Source organism: Rutilus rutilus (assembly GCF_951802725.1).
Source record: "Rutilus rutilus genome assembly, chromosome: 5".
Lineage (NCBI taxonomy): Eukaryota > Metazoa > Chordata > Actinopteri > Cypriniformes > Leuciscidae > Rutilus > Rutilus rutilus.
This window is the reverse complement of record NC_140213.1, coordinates 34,942,749-34,963,378: the sequence shown is the minus strand read 5'-3', so window position 1 is coordinate 34,963,378 and position 20,630 is coordinate 34,942,749. Positions and strand designations below refer to the sequence as shown.

Below are 20,630 nucleotides of genomic sequence, written 5' to 3'. Positions count from 1 at the left end.
TAAAATATAAATATTAGATGACAAGTAATTTTTTATCTATTAAATTTGGATAAGACTGATGTATTATTTCTTGGACCAAAAATGTACACATACAAATTTTACTGTTACTTCATCCTCTACAATTAAAGACCTGGGTGTTATATTAGACAGCACCTTGTCTTTTGAAAATCATATTTCATGTTACAAAAACAGCCTTCTTCCACCTCAGAAACATTGCTAAGCTACGGAACATGTTATCTGTTTTTGATGCAGAAAAGCATCAAATGTTAATGCATTCATGACTTCTAGACTGGATTACTGTAATGCACTACAAGGTGGTTGTCCTGAATCCTCAATAAACAAGCAACAATTAGTCCAGTTAGTGCAGCAGCTAGAGTTCTTACCAGGTCGAGAAAATATGACCATATAAGCCCAATTCTATCATCTCTGCACTAGTTACCTATTAAGTTCTGTATCGATTATGAAGTATTGCTACTGAACACAAGGCCCTTAATAGTTCAGCTCCTGTGTATTTAACCAAACTTCTATCGCTCTACAATCCATCACGCTCTTTAAGGTCTTAAACTCTGGACTTTTGGTAGTACCTAGGATATCTAAGTCCACTAAAGGAGGGAGAGCGTTTTCGCATTTGGCTCCTAAACTCTGGAATAGTCTTCCTGATAGTGTTTTGGACTAAGACACACTCTACCAAATCTAAATAAACAAACATCTCTTTAGCCAAGCATTCGCATAATGCATCTCATAACCTTGCACTCCCCAGTTATAGCAGATCAAAAGCATATGACTATGTATTACTTGAAACATTATGAACAGCAGCTACGCTAGTTATTTTCCATTTGCTTTTCTGTGTTTCTACCTTGGGATGCCCATCCCGAGGTATCTAGAGATTTAGCCAGCTCCAGTTTGAATCCAGCCACTTATGAAGATTTCAGATGACTCAAAACCTGTGAAGAGATGGCGCCAACCCCTGCCAGGACTTCAGAGGACGCCAACGCTGAATAAACATGCACCACTGCCAAATTTTCTATATATTGCAATCATAAAATCACAACTTGAAATGATTAGCTGTAATGAGCTCATTGTTTCTGCCTAAATGAATTCATGATATCAGCTAACTGCATGATTTGTATTATCTTAGAGCTGTACATTGTGGACATATGAACATAATCGACACAGTCACCTCTGATAACAATTTATTCTAAATTCTAATGTATAAACCTGGATTTTCTTTAAAGCTGCTTTGAAACATTATGTATTGTGAAAAGCGCTATACAAATAAATGCGAATTGAATTGAATTACAGACTAAACCAGACCTTCCTGGTAAGTGTTCATAAAAAAAAAAAAAAAAGATGGGGAGGAGGAAACACTGAACAGTTCTTCAGCTAAACATCTCTGCAGCAATGCAGCACTTCTTATTCACTGCAACACATGTTCAGCTGACAATGGAATGCAGGGCGAGAATAATAGAGGACTATATTACTCCAAATCACCCTTTGGGGTAGAAGTCGCCTGGGATTTAGGAGCCCAGAGCAGGAAAGAGGCTTTTCTTCTTTATTATACCTTGTTGAAAGAGATAGGCAGAATTTGATTATGTTCGAGATTGAAATTCGCAGCATGCAAAGTAACAAAACAGACTATGAAAACAGCCTCATCTTTAGCTGAACAGAGCCTCTTAAATCTCTTATTTTGGGTAAGCAGCATTAATGCACATCAGCACTGCGCACTGCCAATAGGGTTGTCAGTTAATGTGTCAATTATCTGCAACTTGTATGGCAGTTCACTTCAATGTAAATTTCATTAAATAACAAACAATAAATCTGCTGCACCCTCCAAGGCAATGAAAAAAAGCCCATTCATCACACTTACAACAGTATGAGCCAGTATGATATGGTATCTCTCTTTCTGTCTCTCCCTTTTTTGTCTCTTTTTCAGAGTGCACAGACTAGTCCAGGTCTGGAGTCTTTTAGGGCAGTAAATTGCCCTGTATAGAGAGGTTGTATTCCAGTCCTCTGCCTCAAGCATCTTATAACATCATCACTTAGTAGCCATCCTTAGAGAGTGAGCGTCCTATATACATGATGGGAAGTGAACTGAGACAGGGCAGGGTCCCATTTAATTAGCACACAGCCATGAGCCATGGGCCACAACCACCTGAACATACAAACACTGAAGGACAGGAAAATGTGCAACTGGGTATCATCCAAACAGGATGTAATGGATGGCCGAGTCTGCTTTTAACATGCTGCTGGCATGGAAATAATATTGGTGGAGGGGAAATGAGATTTAGTGGAGGATTATATTGATATAATCATACATGTCTGGTGTCTAACACTGTGTCTACACTGGAAGAGTCTAAGGTGCATGTTGCGTTAGAATGTTTATCTACCACAGATCAGCTGTGAATCAAGATATCAAAATGAAAATCACATTTTTAATATGAAAATAAAATGTTCAATGTAGACTGTTGAACAATCCCATTTTGTTTTTTACAGAAATAAACGGATATAAAAATGGATCGGTTAAAATGTTGCCATTTTAGAAAAGCAAATTAATATAAGATACAGTAGATAGCTAGAGATGTATTTGGGTTTCTCTCGATGATGAAGTAATGAGAGAAAAAAACTCTACAAAGTGAAAGGAGAATAGGAAGTGTATTGACCGTGATACACTTTATGAGGCAGCAAATGGATATGTCACACTTAGTGAGAGAACAAATGAGGGATATATAGTCTATAGTCTACAACTGCCTGAAACAGTCATAACAGAGACTTTATTCATTTAATTGTCAAAGCCCACAGTTTCTTTTACTGCAGGCACTGAAGTTGCAGTCTAGAAGGCTAAAGTAAAGCAACAATCAATACACACACCCCTGGGTAAAGTAGGCCGGCTCTTTCCCGAAGTCTCATTGCAGCAGAAATAAACAGTGAAAAACTGTGCAGGGTTCTAGTCTAGGCAGTGTCTTCAATGAGAGATGAAGAGAGGCACAGATTGATCATTGCTTGATTAAAAGGTACAGACCCAAAGCCACACCAATTCAAGTTACAACTGTTATATATTTACAAATCCAGTAGAACGCTCATCTCTGAAAAATCATAAGAGACAATTACTAGATTGGCATATTCAAATACAGCCTTTCTGGTGTTTTTATTGGCAGGTTTCAAATTATTCTTTGGTTACTTCACTAAGTGGGCGCATCGATTAGAGTGTACTTAAGCAGGGACTTATGACATTGATAGGTCATTATAGGGCTTACTGGATGGTTGCTAAGTGGGTTTATTACTTGCCCAAGTCAAAAGACGCTATCCCTATTTTATCGTTCATCATGTGAAAATTATGGTAAATTATGGAAAATTAGGGTAAAAAACCCACTCAACCAGACGCATAATTTGAGGTATCATCCATCTCTGAGTAATGCACCACCAAAGTTTACATTTACGCATTTGGCAGACGCTTTTATCTATACCTAACCTTCAGGATGAGCAAAAAAAAAAAGTGATGCTTCCCGTAGCAAGCAGCAATGATGTATAATTAATTCAGTTTAGTAGTAGAATTGCACTGTTAGTAGCACTGAAAATGCTGTTTATTGGTATTAATTTGGAGAATGGTGCTGGCTCACACAATACAACAATCATTTGCATCAGAGGCTCAAATCAATATCTCTCACCTCTAGGGGGTTCTTGAGAGATGAGTTTCTTTGTGCCAAGAGGTTAGGCTATGGGGGCTGGGCAGAAAAACTAGGGTCTGTCCTGTCCACCAGTCTTTATCGATTAGCTCCTTGAACCTCTGCTGATTTTGTGAAGGGGTGGTGAGGCTTTTTTTACCGCATCCTTCTGTCTGTCTCTTACCACTTCTCTTTTATTTTTCTTCTTCTGTCTAGGACAGGCAGATTTATGACTCCATATGGATGACCTATAAATGTTCTATGCCCTTTTGTGAGTATTCAAAAGAAGTCTAAGGTCTAGACTCAAAGAGTTCATCAGTATTCCAACCTACCTAACTCCACCTTTCGATACCACTTACATTCTTACTTTGTGTACTACCAACTGCTTTCTCCCTACATAATGCATAAGAGGTACAGATCTATGACTTAAGCTCAGCTTCATAATAAATGTTAACTAAAGTTGTGGAGGCTGGTTTTGACATACTGTAAGTGTATTTGCTGTCACAAAACCACCTGCATCTATGATGTTTATTTTCACTAGATGACGCTTGTGTACTTAAACTATAATATTTAATCATATTTTTTATACTTTGACTATTTCATAACGCTTATTGTGATTTCTACACTCAACTGTTTTTTTTTTGTGCAATATTTATTCTTTCAAAGAGTTTTTGGTTATATTTTATCTTATTACCATCATGCTTTTTGTATGTCTTCCTGGTTTATCATCCACATGAAGAGAATCAATAAAGAATCAAGAAATCCCAAGAAATCAACCGCCCCCTCTTAGCTCACAAGCAGGCAAAAGTGGAATGTGGAAGTATTTTCTGTTTATTTATTTCAGACTAAAGGCATATGTGTGTTTTCCATGGAACTGAATGTGTGACTGATGTTTGTCCTTTTTATTCATTACCAAGGTGTTGGTGTATGGTGTTGGTGTTTATGTCGATGACTGCATTAAACATCTGTGAGAAAAGAACCTCAGCCTTCGTGGCATACTGAGTCCTTTGAGGATCATTCATAGAGTAAAATTACATTCTATGGTTTAAAAGTACATATCTTAAACAGTATGGCATTGTGATATGACAAGGCCATGGGTTTGATTCCCAGGGAATGCATTAACTAATTAAAGCTTGAAAGCAATACAAGTTGCTCTGAATAAAATAATAATTATAGCCTAGAATATAAACCTTCAGCTTAGATATTGGATGTGCAGCATCTCCAAAATAAATTCAAATTTCTCCTGTCTTATCAATGTAGATCAAGTCACATCAAGAACATTTCAGTGGAAACAGAACTGTAGGGCACTACACTGTTCAAGTACACACAAAACACCCTCCATTTGTAACCATAAAACACTCAACAGTCTGTTTCCTCTGTGTCCTGAGGGACCGAAAAACCTTTTGAGCTCTATTTGCTGTTTACCACAAGTAGCCTAGATTGAAAAACAAATGCATAACAATTAACCACTTTACTCATTTACTTATTGTAGGTCTGAATAAATGAAGATTTCTGTAGAACACAAAAGAAGAAATTTTGAAAAATGTTTTTCTCCATGTTTTTTTGGTCCACACAGTGAAAGTCTAACATTGTTTTAGATTATTAGATTTTTAGACTATTGACTGTATAGACAAAAAGAGTTGAAACATTCTTCAAAATATCTTCTCTGTTCCGCAAAAAAAAAAAAAAAAAAAAAAAAAAACGAAACGGTTTGGAAAGACATGATGGTAGGTAAGTGATTTTCAATTTTGGGTGAACTATCCCTTTAAGCAGGCTTTGGGGTTTATACAGGTGTAGCATTTCCTTTTCACCAACATTTAATAAACTAATGGCATTGGCCTGTTTTCCGGTGCCCAAATTCTAATTATCTTGATCTTTATGCTGCATTTAACAAGATAATCAATAAATTCATGAGTTCTAAAATCAATTCTGACTTTATGAATAAGGAAAAATTACCCACCAACTGTGTGCTAACTAAATATGTGCACTTCCATTAAAAAATACCCACCACAGTTATGCTTAACACACAAAAGTGGAAAATAACAGCAATAATAACAAATTACAAAGCTCTTACTAGGATATACGGGAACAATACAAAATAACAAAAAACAAATACAAACAAATTCTTTAAAAAAAAGGTGTGTACAGTATATGGTCTCTAAAACTGTCCTCAGAAAGATTTCATATGGTATTTCCTTTCTCTTGCACATTTAGAAAATCTGGTTTGCAAGTCAATTCTAGGATAACTCTCAAAGGATTTGAGCTGGGAGCCCAAAGGCAAATGGTGCAGTGTGGTCTTATATATTCTGTTTAATATTCATCAAAATAAAGGAGGAACCGAGACAGATAAAAAGAGAAAAAAAGACCAAATACAGAAAGTCAATCTTCAAGATAAAATATCACCTCCAGCACTCGTGCCCTTCACAAGACTATCAGCCGCAGACAGACTCTATTATAAACAGCACAGATGCTTTGAAAAGAAAGAGACATGGAGATACTATTTGAAAGGCAAGAACCCAAACAGATGTATCATGACAAATCTGAATATAAACTGTTTGCACGTTCTGTACTCAAAGCTTTCCTAAATAAACAGGAAAATGCATTTTTGTTTTTTCTTAAATTAAATCTGAATAGATAAAATACATTTACCACATTGCAAAAAACTAACAGATGCTGCAAAGTTCTAGCCATTCCAAACGAATTGATACAATGAAGGTGATTTTTTTTTCAAACTGACCTTAATTTTTGGCTGGCTAGGAAAGACAAGCTCTATCATGATTTGTATGATAGAATTAATTAAAGACAAGCCCACAGGGCAGATTACAGTAGCCAGATCTAGGGGGAGCTGCCATTAAAAAATGCAATTACTGACACAATTTCATGACAGTTACTCACTGCAAATGACTCACTGCTGTCAGTAAATAACCATACATGTCTGAGATAAGCAGTCATATTGTCAAGCTTAACAAAGACCCATTAGTCATAATCGTTGCTTTACTTCAGGGGAATTTAGGGGTCATTAGGGTAACAAAATAAGATGGGAATGCATGATAGATGCATTAGAATGTCGATATCCGATATGCCGATTTTTTTCAACTCATGTTGGCAAAAAGCCAATGCCTATATATTTTCCTTTTGTTTGCAGAGTTCATAAACAAATAATTTTTCATTTCGGTTAGTTTTGAGCAAAAACTTACTTGTTAGAACTAAAGCATTATTAAAGTTCTTTTTATAATGAGAGTAGGCTACATTGAAAGCTTTGAAACTAACAATAATAAAATCAATAATTTTTTGTTATTACATGTCATATTATCGGCAAAGCACATCATTTTTCATATCGGGCCGATGTTCTACATTTTAAGCCTTTATCGGCTAATTCCGATGATGTGCCGATAATATCATGCATCCCTAGACGGGTCCAAATAACATCAACTAATATTTCTATGTGATTTTCACAAGGTGAATTTGTATTTGAGCTAGTTATTTTATACAGCACTGAAAACACTAATGAAGACGACCTAAACAAAGGTCAAAAGGTCAGGCTACACTGCTTCAATGGCGGTCATGATTGCTGTACAAATTCCTATAAGCACATACTATTATTTAAAAGTTTGGGGTCAATAAGATAAAAAAAAAAAAAAAAAATGAGATGAATACTTTTATTCTGCAATAAATTGATCAAAATGACCAGTAAAGACTTGTTATAAAGTGTTATACCGTATTATAAAGATTTATATTTCAAATAAATGCTGTTTTTGAACGCTCTATTCTATCCTGAAAATAATTTATCACCATTTCCACAAAAATATTAAGCATCACAACCGTTTTCAACATTGACATTAATGAAAAATGTTTCTTGAGCACCAAATCAGCTTTGCCACCACAAGGATAAATTAAAATTTTAAAATATATTCAAATTGTTTATGCAATAATTGTAATAATATTTCAAAATAGTATTGTTATTAATGTATTTTTGATCAAATAAAGCAGCCTTGGTTAGTAAAATAGACTTCTTTCAAAAACATTAAACAATCTTACTGACCCCAAACTTTTGAACGGTGGTGTAGTTAATACAACAAATCACCTAGTATCAAATATCACATATTATGAGCAACTTTCAGATTTGACAATTGAACATGTTATATCCCTACCCCTCTTTGTCATCAGTCACACTGACAATCACCTGTAATGGTTATTCACACTGTGCTGTGAAGCCACAGTCCCTGGGTCACTGCAGCTGGTGCAGCAGTCAGAAAGTATCTTCCATCTTTTGTCTCAGTTTTCCTCTGTCTCTCTCCTTTCATCTCTATCTCTTCATCATTTCACCACTCTAAAAGAGCCCATTTGTCCCAGGATACATTACAGTGTGGTCAGTTGAATACAGCAATGGGTGTCCACTTTAGATGGTTACTGTTTACTCCATTTGCCTCATTGTTCTTATTAAGGATGTAAGAAAACCCCAAAATTAAGAAAAGCATGAACTGAGAGTTTCAAAAATAGTTTTGAGAGTATTATAACAATAAAAGTGCATACAAATGATTCATAAAAGCTTCACACATCACACTAAACAAGCCAACAACATGCTTAGAGAGTTCTGAGATTTATACATACAAATATACAGACGATAAAATTTCACTTATACTGTATAGACCATATTGAGTAAACATCAGAGATACAGAAAGAAGACAGAATTTCACAGCAGGGATGGACTATATGGGACAACGGCACAGCAAACCTTCCAGACACAAAAAAGATTCTTCATAAACTCGGTGACACCAGAATCAATCATTGCTTGAGCAAGTCTAAATTTACCAACAGCACTGATTTTTTTTTTTTTTTTTTTATAAATAAAAACTCAATTTCTTTTACCAATATTTCAAAATACACTTACAAAACAGTAGGCTACCATGAAAATTCTAAGGAAACTCAATTTCTTTCAACAATATTTCAAAATATACTTACAAAACAGTACCATGAAAATTCTATGGTATGGGTAGTGAAAAAGAGGTTAAAATAAATATTATATCTATTATGATATAATAGAAAATAATAGTATATATATATATATGCATATATATATATATATGTGTGTGTGTGTGTGTGTGTGTGTGTGTGTGTGTGTGTGTGTGTGCATTTACAGACATTTGTTCCAGACATATACACTGTTACACACATATACATTTATATCAGCTCATCGAAGCTATGTTTACCTCCTGTAGCTGCTCCAGCTCCTGTTTGAGAGCCTCCTGCTCGGTCTCGAGCTCCCCGTACTGCTGCTTGAGCGTCTGGTTCTCCTCCAACACCACCAGACCGCATTCCGCAGCCCGGATCTTCTCCCGGTTTGCTTCGGCGAGCTCACGGGTCAGCCTTTCCACCTCGGCCCGGTACTGATCCACCGATTCCCCGCATCCTCCCCCGGCTGCCATCGCCTCGGGACGTGTGTGATCTCTGCGTCCCTCACGCGCTCTCGGAGAGGCGAAGGCTGATGAGGAGATTCAGGTGAATGCTGCAGTCCTTCCGTCCCGATGCGCCTCCTGTTTGCCGATGATTAAATGATGTTTAAACGAGTGTCATGGGCTGGACTCGATTGCTTCATTGTAAACAGTGCTGTGATAAACTGCTCTACAGTTCCATCCATCAAAAACACATTTTTTTCCCGGTTTTAACTTAAAATGTCATGAGGAAAACCGGCGCCATCTACACAGAATGCAAAGTGGGCAGAAGTTCTGTCTCTTAACCCGTGACGTCACTCCCTCCCCCTTGTCTCTCATCTTTTATATCATTTATATAGTATCATTAGTAGATATTGTTAGTGGTAGGCCTGGCTATATGTATAGTTCAGTTGAAGAGAGTGCAATAAAAATATAATGATTTAAATCATATGTAAATTAAAATAATTAATTATAATTACAATATTCAACACATACATTTAGCCAATTATCCTCAAAATAAATGTGAAAATTTTCAGCTACTTAAATCTGCAAATTCCCATGTTTAGGGCTAGCCTTAATATAATGCTATTGTGTTTGAAAACAAGAATCTTATTAAATGCTATTCAGCCACCTGCTGGAAAAGAACGTACGTTACATGCGAGAAGTGGTTGAAATTATGAGCAAAATAACAATAATTATAAAATAGGGAACTGTACAATTGTACATTTCTGGAATGGAAATGTCATGGACATATCTAAAGTAAAGACATGTCTAATTATGCGCAGCTCTTAAATATGTAATCAGCTAGATGCTCTTTGAAAGTGCAATCTCTAATATTTAAAAATTATGAATGACTGGACAAGTCGTGCAAATGCATTGTTCAAATGGAGTGGGAAGGTTGTAGAACTTAGCCATTATATCTGAGCTATAATCCTGAGCATTAACTAGTTACACAGTTACAAGGCCACTGACATCACAGTCTCGGTTCCAAAAGGACTCAAAGATCAAATTCGCATGGCTATAACTAATGATATAGTTGTACAATTGTAAATCACTGAGGATCTACTGCCATTGAAACAATTACTGTAAGATATTTCATAATAAGCTACATAATTCCTTTAGTCTCTTCATGCATGCATGCTGCATATATCAGTTTAATGTATTGATTGTGATACTTTCCTGATCCAGAAAGCACTAGAATGAAGCATGTCTAAGTACATGAAGAAGAGAACAGGCAGAGAAAAAGACCTCATGACACACTGTACTTCTAGATGTCCGTTCTTCACCAGACTGCATGTGATTTTATTTTCTCAGACTATGTGGCACACCTACTGGTTTTCAAACACGTTAATTTGATTGGCCAGGAAATCTGTCACATCATTATAAATGATGAGTGCAGTGAAAAGAGGGTGAAAGATCACATGTGCATTATCTTGAAAACTTCTTTGACTTTCATAATCATTTACTACAGGATGGCCCTATCAAAACAGTGAGAGTCATTTCATGTGAGGAATGTCCGTTAAGGTAAGTAGACGGCATGTCTTAACATTTTCTAATGGTCTAATGAAAGAAATGTTCTTATGTTCACAAGAGCCCACTGGGCATTCAATGGGGTTGATCTGATGAGAGAATGATTGGATGATTAGGTTTGTCCTGTCACTATCTAAGATAAATCTGCAAAATGAGAGACATGTGATACGTAGTATTTGGGAAGTCTTGCATTGGTCTGGTTTTGAGAGCTTTACAGGAATGTAAAACCCTTATTCTCTGCAGTACATCCAATAAATTATATAAGAAAGAAAAGGGATATTATTCATGGTTTACTCCAAAAATGTTTCTCCAACTAGGTTTATTTTTGAAAGTTAGGTTTTTATAGGCACATAAATTAAAGACTTGACAAAAAAAAAAAAAAAAATCAACTGCTCATGCAGGAAAAAACTGTTCATTATGTTCACACGTTGTCATGCCATATGGGGTCAATTGGGAACCTGCCATTGCAGGAATACTGCCAGTATAGTATCACAGGTTTTAAAATAAAATGAGTAAAAGGATCATATAGCTATAATAAGAAGGATAAAAGATAGGGTTAGGGTTTAAATTTAAAATTTCCAGGAAGAGTTTGTTAGGATGAACATCAGTGGATTGACAATGGCACAACACATTCATTTCTTTAAGCCCAGCAGTAAATAAGTATGAAGTGGATATTAATTGAAAGGTGGGGGGTGGGCTGTAACAGGGGTGAGGAGACCTGGTCAAAACCCATTTCCATTAAGTGAGAAATCTTGAGGTTTACAGCGAGAACTTTTTGGCGAGATCTTGCAGGGAAACAGTTTCAGCAGATAATGTTGAACTTTTGAAAAATATCAAATATACACTTTGGATGTTTTTTGTTGATGTGCTAACGTACTATATATATTATCTAGAAATACTGTTGTGCATTTTAGTCTTGATTTTCCCATTATACTACATTGTATATCAAGTAAAATTTATATTTTTACGATATAAACGTATATAAAATACAATATATTTTTTTCAGTTTTAGTTTTAGTTATTTTAATACTTAGTTAAACTAAATGAAAGTGTGAAATGTTGCTCTGGCAACTAGTTTTTTTTTCAGTCAACGTTTATTTTACTTCAAGTAACAAAAATTTAATGGTGTTAGTTTTAGTTAACTATAACAACCCCGCAGTTACAATGTAAATCATTCAGCAATCATTCAGCAACATAAAATGACCCTTGCCCTGAGAGAAGTAATACATTATTCTCTTTTGTTTTTGATTGAAAGAAAGACAGAAAGACTTCCAAGATGCATTGCATGGCGATTGGTGCATATGCACACATTTGTGTGTGTGTGTGTGTGTGTCAGTGTGTATTCTTAAGCCAGAAAGAGCTCTGCTCCAGCAACACGTGGCTCTGGTCAGCTGCCTGCAAGTTGTGGTGTAATTGAGTTCACATGAGCAGCTGATGAGTTCCATTGCATTTACAATCAACTACAGCATCCCATATCCAGTCCCGTGTCTCTCCCCCCCACCGACCACCACCCACCCCCCACCCCCTTTCTCCTCTCTCGTCTCTTCTTTATTATGCTGCCCTTAACTAGCTCTTGCCCTCTCTCTTTTTAGAATTTCCATTGAGAATTTAACACTGCCTCCTGTCTCCACACTCATGGCTCCAGAGAAGACCAGAGATGGGCTGGATAACTATGCATATACTGTAAGTAACCTCCACTAATAGACAGAAATTTGATGTAGAATCACTTGATTATTTCTTAAATTAGTCTTAGAGTTTCTAGAAATGAACAGATTGAATCCAGGGACATTGAAGTTTTAATGTATTTGATCATGGGTGTGAAACAAGGTCTTGTTTTCATTGCTTAAATCTAAAAGTTGCGCCAGACTGCAGTCAGGTTATAATCAGTTGTATAAGTTGTACAGATGTACAAACACAGTTGTAAAAAGCTATGGTGTATGATAATTTATTTTTATGAGCAAAGATTCTAATCACTCAAGACGATTCAAACATTACTCATGTGTTTGTTATTGTGGTCATGCTCAGTGTTTTAACGGCTGGAATGTGTAACTGAAGCAATGTGCGTGTATCATTCAGAGCCCATTTCTCTTTTGATATATAAAGTTATTATTTAGTATAAAACACCAATTTCTTTGACATTGCAGTCATTTTCATTATAAAAACAGCAATACAAAAGTAAGAGACCAGTCTCTCTGCAGCGAGGTGCATTGGTTTTTACTCACAAATCCAAATGAGTGGAAGTGAAAAAATGTTGACACATGCCATGTGAAATTGACTGAATTTGGAAAGGTTGTTGATTGAAGTCTGCTGGGACTGAAACTGCTTAATCTCTCTTGACTTTAGGTTGATGGTGTAGACCGCTTTTGTGAGTTACAGGGAAATGAGGATAGTTTTTCAGAGGAGGGAGACAGTAACAAGCTTGCATATTGTGTCACAGATGTTCCACCATGGTACCTTTGCATCTTTTTGGGGATTCAGGTAAGCACACATCTTCCTCTGAACATTGATTTATCTTACATCAATTTACTCATCTAAATAAATTCAAACTGATCAATCTCCATTGGATTATATGCACTGTGAACAGCACAGTATTTGTCAGTAAAAAAAAAACCCAGTCGTTTTTTGGGTGAACTAACCCTTTAAATTATTAAATTTTGCAAAATAAAAGCATTTTCATTAGCGATCTCAGACTTTCAGACTTCACTGTACATAGAATGTGTTTAGTAGGTTACTAACAAAATACGCACATAACTAATCTCTCCATCTCTCCAACAGCACTATCTTACAGCTTTTGGTGGCATCATAGCCATTCCTCTGATATTGTCTCAGGGCCTTTGTCTACAACATGACGGCCTCACGCAAAGTCACCTAATCAGCACTATTTTCTTCGTGTCTGGGGTGTGCACCTTACTGCAGGTCACTTTTGGAGTGAGGTATGGTTCCTTATCACTCATAAGGCAATGTTTCACTGAGAAGTGATGAAAAACTGCACAGCAGAATTGAATAATACTGACAGAAACAAGGCCAAAGTCAGTGTACCGAAATAGGAAATTAGGTAAAGACGTGTAAAGATTTTTTAAGGATGAGATGTTGGTTAAACAACGAAACACTGTGAGTGTTTTGATCATTGCCATGAATCAGTGTTGTGTTGTGGTTACTGAGACACAAGGGACTTTCTTTGTCAATTATTTAACTATGGGTGCTAGTAATGAAAAGCTGTTTTTCATAGCACATTTCTGCAGATACCTTCAAATACACTTTGAGTGAATGTGTTCATTGACCTATTAAAGTGTGAATAATGGCTTAGCAATGTTTTCACCGTCTGATAAGCCTCTGCATGTTTTAGGCTGAAATCCTATTGTGTTCTGCTAGGGCTGCTTTGCCTGACAGGCCAAAGAAATCCTGCTATGTTAACTCTACAGACCTTAATATCTTCGAGAGCATTCGCTTCTATGATAATCAAACATTATGAATTTGAAACAATCTATTACTGATGTATAAGAGAAATATGGGCCATTGGTCAGACTGATTCCTGCAGTAGCTGAAAACCGTAATAGGATTAGGAATTTTCCATCTTATTAGCAAGAAGTTCAGCACATTCCTCAGGGTTTTGATTTTGTGAAAATTTGTCCCAGCACCCCTAAAACTATCTAAATTACCTTTTGTTGGTAACTGATTTGGTGCAAGCTTGCTGTGTAAATGCATAAAATAGCTCAAGATGTTTACTTGTAGGAATCTTGTAAAATCAGCCATTATATGACATTTAATGAGATTTTAATAAACAAAAAGTACAGTAAATCTTATCTACTAATCGTATCTACTTATTTACCTTTTTTTTAGCTTGCTGAAATGGATTAGTTAAAGCATTGGCCTTTAGTAAGGGATCAGGAAGGGTTAAAGTTGACATGAAACGGAAGTTGCAATAGAACGACTTCTTGTAAAAAATAAATAAAAAAATTTAGGATTGGACTTGATTTTGAACATTTCTGTGATCTCCGGAGAGTGACAGGTTGTCCCGCCCTCACGTCTGCAAGTGGGAGGGGAAGTTATTTTGCTTAAAGATTATGAGTTATAAAACAAACTCCAAACAATTTCCAAGTTTACAAAAGGGTTTGAGACACATCTCAATAATATAAAAAGTGAGACCCTATGCACTTTTTAAAAACAAAAATAACAATCAAAACCAAAACCAATACCAAATCAAAAAGGTAGATTTTTGGTGACGAGGTTTTTCTCTTTCCCAATTCAAGGTTACCCATTCTCCAGGGTGGAACTTTTACGTTCCTTTCGCCCACCATGGCTTTGCTTTCAATGCCTGAATGGACCTGTCCAGCCTGGACACAAAACGCCAGTCTGGTCAACACCACCTCACCCGAGTTCATAGATGTTTGGCAAAGTCGAATGCAAGTGGTGAGTATCTCAATTACTGGTAGACCCTGCATGTAAGGATACATGTGTAGAGTAGTCCCAAATGTTATTTTCATAGTTAAAGTCGTCACGAAGCGATAATCTCTTCTTCCCTATGACGTATATCTTAGTGAAACGGCTTCGCCAACAAGAAAACATGTAGGGTGGGACTTTGTCCATTGGGAATTGATTGGATCATTGGATTGTTGTGGTTTGCGATTGCTGTGATGAGTGACAAGTTGTCCCTCCCTTGTGTGAGTAAACACGTCATCAGAGAAGAGAAGTCATTGTTTTAAATAAGACTCAATCAAAAAATGTAAAATCAAATGGCTGGTAAAATGTATACTTTCTGGATGTCAAACTTGCAACATGTTTTTGTTAAAATGATGAACTACACCTGTGGTTTCTTGAGGGTCACCCGTGTGAACTTGAGGGAAACTCACTCCACTAAAGTGAGTAGGCCTACATCCACTAAAAATGGTCTTGGGACCAGCTGGTTAAATGCAAAAATAGTGAAAAGTGAGAAATCCATTACCTGTTTGCAAGTTGATTGATAACACGTGGATTAGTATTTTATATTCTAACCCAATGAAATTCATACTTTTGGGGCCCACTGCATATTTAGATAGATGGAAAGGCAGATGGAAAGATGTTATTTAACTATACAAGATTATCTTGTTAGAGCAATACAACATCTAAAAGAATATCGTTATAGAATGAGGCTAAAATTCTGTTTCTGTTGTCTTCTCTTGCACAGCTCCAAGGCTCAATCATGGTGGGCTCCCTATTCCAAGTGCTGGTGGGATTCTCCGGTCTCATTGGCCTCTTCATGCGTTTCATTGGCCCATTGACCATCGCACCAACTATTTCACTAATCGGCCTATCGCTGTTTGACTCCGCTGGCATGAACGCAGGACACCATTGGGGCATCTCTTCCATGTTTGTACTTTCTCATCATTAATCAAAATTTTAAGTAGCCTATAGGTACACTGAATACTGTTTAGAAAAAGTTACATTTTTTGCTTTTAGTGTAGGCTAGATAACTACAGGAAGTTACTGTAAATGTTTTTATGAATGAAAAATATATTTGTATAGTGTATATTTACATTAATATAATATATATTAATCAGAGATATATTTAGCAAGCACAAAAACAGTGATATATTTTGAAAGAAAACCTCATTTAGGGTGACAGTATCAAACTTGAACAGGTAAATTTATAATAAACATAACAAAATACCCCAAATAACATAACTTAGTCGAAAACACATTACATAGTAAAGTGAATAATTCTTGTATATGAGTTGATTTACTTCAATTGTCGGAACACATTCACTAGAACGAATCAGACTGTCCAGCAAGGATTTTTATTAATGCTTTAACTTAAAAGCTCCTTTTATATAGCCTACTTAAACTTAATCTGACACGGAGCCATAACACAGTCTATTGTCCTCCACAGGACGGCGTGTTTGATTGTGATATTCTCGCAGTACCTCCGTCATATTGCCATCCCTTTCCCCAAATACAGCAAAGCCAAGAAATTTCACACCACCAGGATTTACATATTTCAGATTATGCCTGTAAGTTTTATATCTGTTTTCTAAGTATAAATGCTTCATAAAAATACCTTTATAAGCAAGGTCTGTTTCCTCAGGTCCTGCTAGGAATCACTCTTTCTTGGTTGATTTGCTACCTGCTGACGATCTACAATGTCCTGCCCTCAGACCCTGATAAATATGGCTATCTAGCTCGGACTGACATCAAAGGAGACGTTACGAGCAGGGCGCCTTGGTTCAGATTTCCTTATCCAGGTATTGCAACCAGCACAATTAAGACAAATAAAGTATTTTATATGACCATTGCTGTATCTTTTCAGGACTCATTTTTGCTGTTGTATTATCAGATGGGCTATTGAAATCATCAATATATATATATATTTTTTTATGGATATGTTATTCAGGTCAATGGGGAGTGCCAACTGTTAGTCTTGCGGGAGTTTTTGGAATCCTGGCAGGAGTTATATCCTCAATGATTGAATCAGTGGGTGATTATCATGCCTGTGCCAGGTTATCTGGTGCTCCACCTCCACCAAGACATGCCATTAACAGGGGCATTGGCATTGAGGGCATTGGATGTCTGCTGGCAGGTGCCTGGGGCACAGGCAATGGAACCACATCCTACAGTGAGAACGTAGGAGCCTTGGGGATCACCAAGGTACAATGTTTTACAATGATAAGATTTATTACAATAATTCAATTTCATAATGATTACATAGGCTTACAACACTACCATCCACTATCTAAAAAAAAAATAATAATAATAATAAAAGAGATTGTGAGAGATTGTTTGGAATTTTTTTTATAACTGAAGTTACAGAGAGGAACCTTTCGTCTTTACAGGTTGGTAGTCGCATGGTGATTGTGGCCTGTGGCTTTATAATGATTATAATGGGAATGTTTGGGAAAATTGGAGCCATATTTACTACATTACCAACGCCTGTCATTGGAGGAATGTTTCTGGTCATGTTCGGAGTCATTATGGCTGCTGGTGTTTCAAACCTACAGGTAAAACCGGAATTGTTAATGCAAAAAGCTTCACATTAGGTGCTCATATTGTACTACCAGTCAAAAGTTTGGGGTCGGTAAGATTGTTTTTGAAAAAAGTATTATTTTCACCAAAGCTGTGTTTATTTGATCAGAAATACAGTAAAAACAGTAATATTATAGAATATTATTAATATTCAAAGGAACTGTTTTCTATTTAATATATTTTGAAATGTAATTTATTCCTCTGATGGCAAAGCTGAATTTTCAGCATCGTTACTCCAGTCTTCAGTGTCACATGATTCTTCAGAAATCATTCTAGTATGCTGATGTTGGTGCTCAATAAACATTTCTTATTATTATCAATGTTAAAAACTGTTTATTATCAATGTTAAAAACAGTTGTGCTGCTTAATATTTTTGTGGAAACCATGATATTTTTTTTTCAAGGTACTTTGATGATTGTGACATTGTGTCAGCCAAGATTCGGCCCACATCTGGGACGTGTGGAATCCACGTGTATCAGATGTGGGACGGATTTGGGCCGACACTATGTTGCCGTCTGGACTGTTCAAAAGAACAGAATTTATTTGAAATAAAAATCTTTTGGAACACTCTATATCTCACTTTTGATCAATTTGATCCATCCTCGCTGAATAAAAGTATTGATTTAATATGATTAATATGATATATTGACTGATTTATTAATAGTATACAGACATGAATTCTTCACGCAACATCTTCATCTTTGGATTCTCCATGTTCACTGGGCTTACCATTCCTAACTGGATAATGAAAAACCCCACATCTATAGCAACAGGTAGCCATTTAAACCATGATCAGTACTGGAAAAGCACATGCTACAGACTCTTTATAAATACAGACCCATCTGCTCTCAACATCCTGTTTGAATTCCTATTAAATCTCTTGTGCTATACTTTTTGTATTAGGAGTTGTTGAGCTGGACCATGTGCTTCTAGTGCTTCTGACAACCAGTATGTTTGTTGGAGGATTTTTTGGATTTCTCTTTGATAACACAATACCTGGTGAGTTCTGCTAACAATCTGCTTCAGTAACTGTACCAATTCCAATATCTGATTCATCAAATAACTTAGCGCCTTTGCGATAACAGTCTGTTTAATATTCCTGCAGGAACAAAACGCGAACGGGGCATTGTTGCATGGAACATGGCCCACCAAAATGAGTCAGACAACACCTTAGAAAGTGATGACGTGTATGGGCTGCCCTTTGGAATTGAAACCTGCCTCTCTTCCTTCACATGGACCAAATATGTGCCCTTCTGCCCAACACACAAAGTCAGCACACAGGATGACACACCATCCAGTTTGGATTCTTTGGACACTAAAACAGAGCCTAACAAGGCTGATGCTCACGTCATAGTGGGGGTGGCATTATAGTCTGTGATGGGGACTTTCATCTAAAAATCAGAGACAATTTAGTCTAAAGTAGAAAAAGCTCAAAATATTTTATTTTGTATAAGTGACATTCAGAGGTATGGACTGAATTGAGAAGGCAGCTACCCCCATATTCATAATCTGAAGCTGTTCAAATATATCTCTCTCTATTTCATCTTTATGAATTATCTGTAAACATAATGTTAATGAATAATGGGTAACACTTCACTATAATGTCTCATTAGTTAATGTTTGTTAATGCATTAACTAACTTTAACTTACAATGAGCAATGAGTAACTTATTTGTTACAGTATTCATTAATCTTTGTTAATGTTAGTTAATAAATATACAACTATTTATTGTTAGTTCATGATAGCCCAGGTCCATTAAATGAAGTTTTATGTAACAAAGTTCGGGAGGAGCATGTTCGGGTAATCATCCAATCAGCACAAGAAGAAGCCAGTATAAATAAAGCCTTCCCTTACCTCCTGTCTCATGACTAATTTCTCAGCATCCCGCCACCACCCCATCACCTCACTTTCAGCTGGGTCTGATCATAGATACCTATGATTTATACATTTATGGGGGGAGTACTCTGGGGTCGGGCCGAATTCCAAAGTCCTCCCCCCAGACAGCAAGCCAAATACGCATTATAATATTACATCAGATTTCATTAACATGTGAACTCGTGAAATAATATGAACACACACAACTTCTGAATTTTTTATAATGTATTGGTAAATGTTGAAATTAACATTAACTAAGATTAATAAATGCTTTAGGCTATGTTTCATTGTTAGTTCATGTTAACTAATGATTGAACTAATGTTAACTAGAGTAAAGTGTTACCGATTAATGTGTTTCTTTTCTTGCTATGGTGCTCTATGGGGTGATTTCAAATAAAGATGAGAAGTGCAAACATTTATTCAATGCTCATAATTGTATATGGAATGATTATAAATTGTATTGTATTGTATTTCTTACACATATTTTGTTTTAAATAAATTAAATAAATCTCTGCCTTTTACTCTGTCTCTATTTTTACATATTGTTTTAAGAAGTAACAAAAAAGTTTATAGATTTTTATAACATGTAAATATTACTATCGGTAACACATCATCTAAATAATCACCATAAATAATATTTTCCTGCAGGTTTGATTAATTTTGCTTGCTTAAAGTTTAGGTAGTCTTTCAGCCAAATTAATTTTCAAGTTGGCAACTCTAGGCTATGTCATGAGTTTTTGTTTTATAGCTTTGGTGGTTGGGCTTGGGCTATTTTCTGATCAACACATGCCATTGTCAATTGTCAACACCATTCACTTGAGCAGAAGTCAGCCTACGCACCTCTGGCAGCTTCTTGGGCACCATGGGCCGCCCTCATTTATAAAATGTTGCATGCAAATGTTGCGTACAAGCGATCATTTCTCAAATGTGCGTACGTGTGAGGCCTAATTCACAGAACGAACGTACGCACGCCACGCACTAAAAAAACTGCGTAGCACGCCTCTCTTCAGGATGAGAAAAGCTATAAATCGCAAATGATCTTGAAATTATGCGCAGCTGAATGGTTTCAGATATCCACCTTGTAAACGCCCCCTAATTAATGTAATGTAGCCTACATAAAAGTGCACAGACAATG

The 20,630-nt window shown here is 36.3% G+C and overlaps 2 protein-coding genes across 3 annotated transcripts in view; one reads left to right on the top strand and one right to left on the bottom strand.

Annotated features, from left to right (window-relative positions):
• The window catches only part of bicd1a (bicaudal D homolog 1a), a 41,252-nt gene extending 31,883 nt beyond the window's left edge, over positions 1-9,369 (bottom strand). For both annotated transcript variants that reach the window (XM_084408541.1, XM_084408542.1), the window contains exon 1: positions 8,873-9,369. In XM_084408541.1, coding sequence (XP_084264667.1) covers positions 8,873-9,088 — 216 coding nt within the window. In that variant the 5' untranslated portion in view covers positions 9,089-9,369. The remainder of the gene's footprint in view (positions 1-8,872) is intronic.
• A 2,698-nt stretch (positions 9,370-12,067) lies between these two features.
• Positions 12,068-19,480, top strand: slc23a4 (solute carrier family 23 member 4). The gene is made up of 12 exons (XM_084409807.1): positions 12,068-12,307; positions 12,968-13,102; positions 13,400-13,557; positions 14,875-15,034; positions 15,789-15,970; positions 16,491-16,611; positions 16,686-16,842; positions 16,992-17,245; positions 17,431-17,595; positions 18,285-18,393; positions 18,524-18,619; positions 18,726-19,480. Exons 1-12 carry the CDS (start codon positions 12,260-12,262, stop codon positions 18,989-18,991), a joined length of 1,851 nt encoding a protein of 616 aa, XP_084265933.1. The 5' UTR covers positions 12,068-12,259; the 3' UTR covers positions 18,992-19,480.
• The last annotated feature ends 1,150 nt before the right edge of the window (positions 19,481-20,630 follow it).

Excerpts from the sequence above, each read along its gene's own strand:
- slc23a4 (XM_084409807.1), top strand. The coding sequence starts at position 12,260 with ATGGCTCCAGAGAAGACCAGAGATGGGCTGGATAACTATGCATATACT. Across the intron at positions 13,103-13,399 it reads GCATCTTTTTGGGGATTCAG|CACTATCTTACAGCTTTTGG; the intron begins GTAAGCACACAT and ends TCTCTCCAACAG. Across the intron at positions 16,843-16,991 it reads GTTCAGATTTCCTTATCCAG|GTCAATGGGGAGTGCCAACT; the intron begins GTATTGCAACCA and ends TATGTTATTCAG.